Source organism: Salminus brasiliensis, chromosome 2 (genome assembly GCF_030463535.1).
Source record: "Salminus brasiliensis chromosome 2, fSalBra1.hap2, whole genome shotgun sequence".
Classification (NCBI taxonomy): Eukaryota; Metazoa; Chordata; class Actinopteri; order Characiformes; family Bryconidae; genus Salminus; species Salminus brasiliensis.
This window is the reverse complement of record NC_132879.1, coordinates 21638665-21647326: the sequence shown is the minus strand read 5'-3', so window position 1 is coordinate 21647326 and position 8662 is coordinate 21638665. Positions and strand designations below refer to the sequence as shown.

At 41.5% G+C, this 8662-nt stretch overlaps 1 protein-coding gene across 1 annotated transcript; it reads right to left on the bottom strand.

Annotated features, from left to right (window-relative positions):
- Positions 1 to 2826: 2826 nt before the first annotated feature.
- On the bottom strand, positions 2827 to 7639 carry sall1b (spalt-like transcription factor 1b). The gene is made up of 3 exons (XM_072673664.1): positions 7565 to 7639; positions 3634 to 6926; positions 2827 to 3456 (listed from the first exon to the last, which is right to left on the bottom strand). The coding sequence occupies exons 1-3, from the start codon at positions 7635 to 7637 to the stop codon at positions 3031 to 3033; spliced, it is 3792 nt and encodes a 1263-aa protein (XP_072529765.1). The 5' UTR covers positions 7638 to 7639; the 3' UTR covers positions 2827 to 3030.
- Between the last annotated feature and the right edge of the window lie 1023 nt (positions 7640 to 8662).

Sequence of the window (8662 nt, the reverse complement as noted above, 5' to 3'; positions counted from 1 at the left end):
CACGGTGGAGGAAGCATCATGGCTTGGGTCTGCTTTGCTTGCACAGGACCTGGATGCATTGCAATCATTGGGGGAACAAATGGCCCATGACCTGAAGCTAAAGAGACGTTGGAAGATTGTGACTGTAACTTCTATAACAATCAGATCACATTTTATTATATTGCAGAAATCCAGTTAATGGATTAGCACTGGTTCTTTAAACTGTATAAATATTTATACATGTTCAAATCGTTGACACAAACACTTAGATTATATTTGAGTTCCTTTAGTTTACACAGCAGTTCAGCTGCAAACCACTGAACTGTTACATGTTGTACATTACAACAAATCACAAGATCAAACTACATTAAAACACTGCATTGAAAATGCTGCATTGATATATTTATAAAATCAACAGCTATCAATGGGCTGATACACTTGCTGGATTTGTGATGTGGCACAGCCTGCACTGGCTTCTCTCTCTGGAACTTTATTCTGTTATAAAGCACAGCTGACACGAACTGATCCCACAGTCATCAAACAGTTGACTAAGCTTCTATGATCTGATATGATGTGAGGCATACGCACGCCCAGCACAAAGCCATAATCACCGTGTTATCAATAGTAGGGGTTGGAGTGGATAGGTTTAAGCCCTGGTGGAGATTTGGCCGTTCCTCTGTTATTGAATATTTCCATTGTCAGGCTAACAAAAGTGTGATGATCACAGGGAAAATGCTTACAAAGGAATTGCTTTCTTTGCATTGTAAACAGCACGCTGATATCAGCAGTTTTGAAGAGAAATATGTGATGATTGGAAAAGCGCTGTTTTGTTCGCCTGTAATGAGTTCTTAGAACAAGCTGCCAGGACTGTAAAAAGTCAGACTTCATGTCTCTGTTTCCCTTTGAAATAAGCATGGTAAAAGCAATGGAATGGATGTGATGTCCCTAAATTACTTATTATTACTCACTATGTATGTTTGTATGTAGTTCTCCACACATGTAGTTACATCCACACTGATGTGTGAGGAATTGTATATATAACACTATAGCATAGTAATAATATTGCCATAGTATATTCCATTGAATTATATTGATCCATTCATCATGAAAACTATGTAAACTATGTAAAGAACTACACCCAACTACACACATTCAAATTATGTCAAAAAGTGAAAAACGTCAAAAATGCACTTATTTTGCATGACAGTAATTAAATGGCTCAGTTCCTGCCATTTTTATCTTCTTGAAAACTAAAAAGAGGTGAGCATGAATTTGTGCCCGCTTCTTCTCCAAAGTCCTGCCTTTCTGTCTTTATTCAGACACTTTAGCTCGGCCTGCTGCGGGGCTTCCCATCTGTCTGAGTCAGATATGTATCTGATGCTCGGTGTGGATGTGTTTTGTACTCAAGCCCTTGTGCTTCATTCCAGCTGATTGCTCATTTTATAATGCTAATGGACGTAAGCTGGTGTTGGGTTTCCCCCCCGTCAGCTGGCCACTGCCACCGTGAGAGATGCTTAATGGGGGCTGACAGCTCATGGAGCAGAACTCATTCAAAGTGGGATTTGGTATGTGGGATTGGGCTGGTGTCATTCAATGGACATATTAGTGGCCTTTATGAGTCAGGACGGATCTAATGTTGGTAAGCTCTTCTCCAGGATGTATCACTATGGAGAATGGACTTGATGGGATACTCCACCCCACCAGCCCTCAGAGCAGGGGGAGAGTAGAGGTTCAGTAAAAATGAAATAGCCTGCTGCATGAGCCACAGATTGTTGCGTTTTCTTGCAAGGGAAAAAAAGTCCATAGCTGGAGAAGTTTTCCACTTTTTTTTGTTAATTGTGAAAAGACTACTTTGTTAAATAGTCTAATTGATGTAATTTGTTTTAATTGGCTTCTGAATGCTGTCAATGTATCACATTTCTATACAGCAAACTCCTGCAGACAGGGTATTGTTCATTCAATTATGCAATACTATAGCTAACCATCTGTCCACATAGTTAACGTTATTTAAAGTCATGAGACAGTGTATCTGATATCTATGAATGGTACACCTTTCGAATGAATGGGCCCTTTTATTCTGTTAAGGTAGCTGGAGAGGTATCACCTTCCATTGGCAAAGATCATTCAGTATAGCACAATGTGTTATTATTAGTGGGTTTATTGAAATGTAAATTCAGAGGACAAAGTGACCCAGATTTATATCAGAAGTGAAAGGGCATGAATTTTGTTGTGCAGGTGGAAACACTGGCAGCATTATGTTAAGTTATACACAAAAGCAGATAACGGTTACTCTTAAGGAAACTTACACAGACACACAGAGAAAGCAGGATTTGACATACAGGAAAATGTTTGAAAATATATACTGTATGAAATGGAGGCTTGAATACAGATTGTATAAAATTCAATTTAGACAACTTGTCTAACAATAAACCTTGTACACACACATACGCATGATTGTGAACATTCACTATAGCACCAAATTTACACATGGATTCTGACACGAAGTAAAAAATAAATAAAAATACATGTAAACTGTTGTGTGACACATGAAATATGAATAAACATATGGAATACTATTAGTACTCATTAGTATTAGTAATAAGCAGTCTCCTCTTACTTTCTGAATCAGGTAAACAACTCAATGTAACACTGATGGGCCTACCTATTTGGATATTCCAGCAAAAAATTCTCAGTGTATATCTGTTGGTAATTGCAGTAATAAATAGTATTAATAACAATAAATAAGCAAAAAGGTTAATAATAAATATTAGCACACATAAAAAATTTTAACATGGTTTTTAGAAAAATGCATATAGCTCACTGGTGTCTAACACAGTGTCTATTTTTCTATAACAAAATAACTACATATCAGTGCTGTAGTTTTTACATCCTTTTTGACATCATTTTTATAAAAACAAAACACTTCATTGTTTTTAAAAATGAATGCATGGAAAGCTTGATATTTATGAAAACGTTTTCGGTCAATAAATCCGAACAAACTAGATATTAATGGTTTCACTAAGGTTTTAACCTTATTACCAATACAAAATACTATTCAGTTTTACTGTCTTCAGTCAACTGTGTAAGATGAAAACTCCCATTCTCTCCCAGTCGCTCAAGCCAAGGGAGAGCTCTTTTGATTTCTACATTGTGCAGTTTTTCTAGACTTGCTGTGAGTCCACCGATAGGTGAGTGTCCTCCATGGCCAACAGAAACTGACAGGTGTGGTATGCCCCCATTTTGAATGACTGAGATCTCGTTGGTTTTCATTGCTAATCCATTAGTGAGAGCTGCTGTGGCATACTGGTTCCAGAGGCTGATGGACTCTCCGTTTGTGACACCACCTACAGTGTCTTTTGGGAGAGTCTCCAGACCTTTCACAGAATTAGATTTAAGGAATGTCAAAGGACCATCTACAGAGAGCCTGCGACCTCGCCGGGCTGGAGAACTGTTCCACATATGTGTTCCCATATGAACCTAGATAGATGTGAATATATAAAAAATAACAATCATAAGATACATGCTGTACATACATAAAGTTTGTTCCATTAGATGAATAATAATAGTTGTGATAGTCTTGGAATGCTTATAAGTAAACTGATCATAAGTAATAAACCTGTTGGTACACCACGTGTGGTTCCTGAGGAGACATACCTTTAGATTTCCTTTGGTGGTAAATGCACGTCCACAGATGGTGCAGGCAAATGGCTTCTCTCCGGTGTGGGTCCTTTCATGAATCTGTAGAGCACTGGAAGAGGAGAAAGTCTTCCCACAAGTGTGGCAGAAATGCTGTTTGGGGGTTCGCCGTGCTGGGGCAGACGGTGCTGAGAGAACTGTCAGCGAGGGAGGGGGTGTCGTCATGCCCAACGCTGAATCTTTTCCATCTTTATTCACGATGCTTCCTACTTCCATCTTTATTTTCGAAGAAATTAAGTGGCCCATAGGGAGGTAAGGTGGGTTTGGTGAAGAAACAGGATTCTGGTTTGCTGGTTCAAACAACCGTGAGGGCAAGTCCCTCATCTGGTGGGTGAGCATGTGCTGCTTTAAGTTGCCTTTGGTGGAAAATCCCCTGTTACATGCAGTGCATACGAACGGCCGCTCTTTGGTGTGACTGCGATAGTGAATGTCTAAGGCACTCTGGCAGGCAAACATCTTGTTACAGATATCGCATACATTGCTCTTAGGGGTTCCACGCTCCCGGAAAAGCATGGTCATACCGTCCTTTAAGATATCAGCAGACGTTGAATCGAGTGAGCTGGAACCTGTACAGTTTGACTGTAAGAGGCCTATGCTAGTCATCTCCAGAGAAGACGTTTTCAGGTTTGTCTCAGATGAAAGTGATCTACAAGTCTCCAATGCTGAGCTTTTTGGAGACAAAGTGTCCCAGGAAGACGTTGTTTCGGAGAAAGCAGGGCTTGTAGGTTGTTGGCTCATGTGGTCATCAAAAGGATATGATCTAAGGGCTAAATGGTTTCCTCCTATTGACCCATTCTCCAAGCTATCATTTAATACATCATGCTCATGTAAAACCAGCACCTGACTCTCTGACACCGGTGTCTTTGTGGCCTGTGATGAAGTAGGGGAAGAACCAGGGCTGTCCAGGGGAGATGTGTCTATAGAATCTAAAACGCCCTCAGTTACTTCCATGTTTTCATCAGACAGGGTCTCTTGATCCAGATTCTTCCATTCTGCTGAGCATGCGTCATGCTCCATGGACTCTGGATACCTTTCCGGAGAGAAGACGTTGGGGATTTCTCCAACCATGTGCATACGTATGTGCTGCTGTAAAACCATGGCATTAGTGAACTTCTCTTGGCATATGGGGCACGAATGCTGCACCTTCAGAGGTGGCATGGCACGATGGATGCTGTAGTGTGTTTTGAGGTTTCCTTTGGTTGTGAAAGCTCTTCCACATATTCGGCACTTGAATGGCCTCTCGCCTGTATGTGTGCGGTAGTGCATTTTAAGAGCACTCTGGCAACTGAGTACTCGGTGACAGATGATACACTCGTTGGGCTCCATGCACTTTTTGTCTATTTTCTCTACCAGCTGCTGCAGCTTGGTGGTTTCTGAGGCTTCCATGCAGTCTGGGAGACCTCCAAACGGGAATTTTGGTTTGAGATTCTCACACAGTGATGGGCCCACTGCATTCGTTTGGAATTCAGAGTTCATACATGGCAGAAAGCTCTGAGATCTTTTGACCTCTTCATATTTTTCATTTAAAGTCGGAAAAGGGTCACTAGCAAATTCCTCTTTGCTATTTCGTCTTTCAAATGTCTCAAATCCGCTTATATCACTAATGCTGGGACTAGGAGCACTGGTAATTGAAACCACTTGCTCTTCTCTTTTAATTATGCTTGGAAGACGTGGCAAAGAGGCCGGGAACAACAATGCAGGTAAGTTGGTCACAGATGGTTTGCTGTCCAACCAGTTGGACGCAGGTTTGTCTGGTGGCATAGACATACCATATGGAATGCCTGTACTTGTTGGAACGTTATCTAAGTGCTCTGGAACTGGGAAAGGATTCATTTGTACAGTTGGATATTTCTCCTTATGACGCTGGAAGTGAACTTTAAGATTTCCACGTGTGGAAAACCGATTTCCGCATACGTTGCATTTGTATGGTCTTTCTCCCGTATGTGATCGTAAGTGTATCTGCAAAGCACTGTCGCTTCCAAATATTTTGGCACAAAACCTGCATTTGTGCTTAAACAAACCTTCATCGAAACGTGCCTTGTGTTCAAATGAAGCCACGTCGGCCCGTCTGTCTTTCCTTTGCTTAGCTAAAGCAGTCAAGGCATTCAAGTCTTCTACAATTGTCCCAATGCTTGGCAACGTGTTTGCAAAGATGTGATTTTTAGGGGGCGTATGAGGTAGGTTGAGCTTATTTGTAGAATTTTGTGCACTATCAGTTGCTAAATTTGCTGAATGACCCTGCCTATAGAGGATACCACCGCGGGCAGATTGACCACTGGTCAAATACGTGCCAAGTCTTGGCATCAGAAGTTTGCTTTTATCTGTATCTGTTATTTGTGAAATCTCTCTGTCACTCACTTCAGCTACGCGGCCATGGCTGCCTGATACCACTGCATTCTTAATTTGTTTAACTTTGCTAATGCTAGCAGACTGACTCGCAAGGTTTTGTGCTAACCCTGCGGCTGCTGCTAGCTGCTGGGAGAGGTGGGAGCTGAGTGTTATTAGCGGGTTGGTCTGAGAAATCCCTGATGCACCTTGACAGTTGCTGGGGGGAGCTGATGTATCTGTAGTCTGAGCTGCTAACAATAATATCTGATGTCGAATTTGCTCGATGAGTTTCAGCTGCTCTACCTGCTGTTGCTGCAGAGCCATGAGCTGTTCAATTAGACCAGGGATGGCTATGTTGCAGTTGGCAAGACTGCTGCTGCTAACATCCGCATTGAAATATATCTCCTGAGAGAACTGAGCTACAGCCACTTTTGTGCTCTCCAAATTCTCAATGAAGACATTGCTGCTGGTGGATGATACCGAAACTGGGCCCAGTTCAGGTGAAGAATTGTCTTGAGGCAAACCCGACAGTGCCGTGATGGTGCCATTTCTTGTGCCTTCATCTCCTATGCTGTTTTCATTATCTGGTCGGGAGTGACTTCCACTGTCAGAACTGCTGCCCTCAGACGTGAGCGCTGGTTCCCTGTTTTCGTCCAGCACTTGGTCCTTGTGTAATCCTTTGGTATCTTCGTTACTGATGCTGCCATTCATCTGCTCCTCTACATTGCAAGGAGGTGAGCTAAACGTGAACGATGCAGAGGGAGAGGCCAGACTTCCATTTTCACTCATGATTAGAACTAACGGATTCTTACAGCAACCCATCTGATGCTCTTGGAGATCTGGTAGCGTAAAGAACTCGGCGCAGCAACTTTCACACACATGGACATCAACCAGGGGAGAGCTGATGTCTTTTACATGGTAGTCTGCATTATTGTTAGAGAGAAAAATGAATATATGTGTTAGATGTGATGTTTATCAGCACCAAACATAAACTCAGCATAAAGGCATAGGAGAGACAATTCTGTACCATCAAACAGTATGATCATTTAAATGACTGCATATTGTATCATACTGTAGGCTCCTTATAACTCCTAATCTAATCAAAACCATGTATATCCACAATTCTAACTGTCTTAGGCAAAAACATTGTGAATTAATGTAACAAGATTTTATTCCAAGAAATCTTGCATAATTTCTGTTGATCTGTTCATAATAAAACGTTCACTTGGTTTTGTAAATGTAATATGAAAGCAAGGTCATTTAAGATATGGTGATAGATACAAAATTATGAGCATACACACGATCATAGCAAATGAGTGCTAGGTTTTAGAAAACACTGTCTAAATGATTTTAATGATATTACTGGTATTCCTATATTCTGTCAAACTGTACAATTATTTTTTTTTATTATTTTTGTTTATTTTTTTCTTCTTTAAAACATTTTAATATGTCATCTTAAGGAGTCAATCTTTTGTTTTTAATACAATATTACATGACTTGAGTGTACGACGTTGGTGTAACGTAGAGTTTACTGAAAGCCTGCCCCACTGCTGGAACTTACCTAAGTTTTCAGAAGAAGCGAGGTGCGAGTCCAGGAGGACGCACTGAGGGTTCGCCTGTTTTCTCCGAGACATGCTGGTCCTACATCAGCAAAACAGAGAGGCTTTAACACTTTCTTCCAAACTCCTCTACGTTTAAACTTAAAATCAAATAAACTACTACTGTTTTTATATCGCAAAGAATCTTTTCATCTAGTCTTCGGAACTAAAATACAAGCCAAATTAAAGCTGACATAAACAGGCTAAGCGTTTCGGAAATCACCTAGACATGTGAGCGATGAGCTGTGGACTGCTCGCTGCTAGCGCTGCTTAGCCGTAAAGAGTCGCTGAAGCTCATCAGAACCGCCCCCATTCATTCCCAAAGCTGAGAGAGAGACTGTGTCCCATCCAACAAGTAGCAGTCAGCCACAAGAACTCCAGGTGTACACGCTTCGAAAGCACGCAGAGGTCAGAACCCAGCCCTCCCGCGGCTCTATTGGATGCCAGAACAAAGGGGCGTGGCCCGTGCGGGGCTCTGCGTGGATGCCGGCGCGGATGGGCGGGGCTTGGGCGGCACTCAGTCTGTGTGTCAGCAGGAATCAGTAGGAGGTAATGCTGTGAATCACTCGGCTGATAACACAGCTACGAGCAAAGGCTGCAGTCAACTAGGTGAGTTTACTAGATGTACAGTCATGACGCTCACATTAGAGCACTCTAAGCCAAACGTATGATTTAATTTGTGTAAGAAAGGAGGAAAAAAATACTGTGTAATGAATTATTAAATTTACTTGGATTTGCTGTCTGGATTGTCCTCATTTATTTTTTCATAGTGGATGTGGGACATATATTTAATCTGACTGATTTTGGATGAATGGAATAAACTTGGCATACACACAGAATTCCTCACTTTAACTTTGGTTTGAAGTAACCATCAGCAAACCCAATCTGGACACGCTGTCCATGTGAGGAGCTTCAGTTTCATCTGGCACTGGCTAAAAGTGAATCTGTCCCGACAGGGAGAAGCTATAGCACACCATCTCTGACTGAAACACCACCATGTCAATCCAGTCATAAAGTTTCTGTCAAAAAACAAACAAACAAACAGACAGAAAACTCAAACC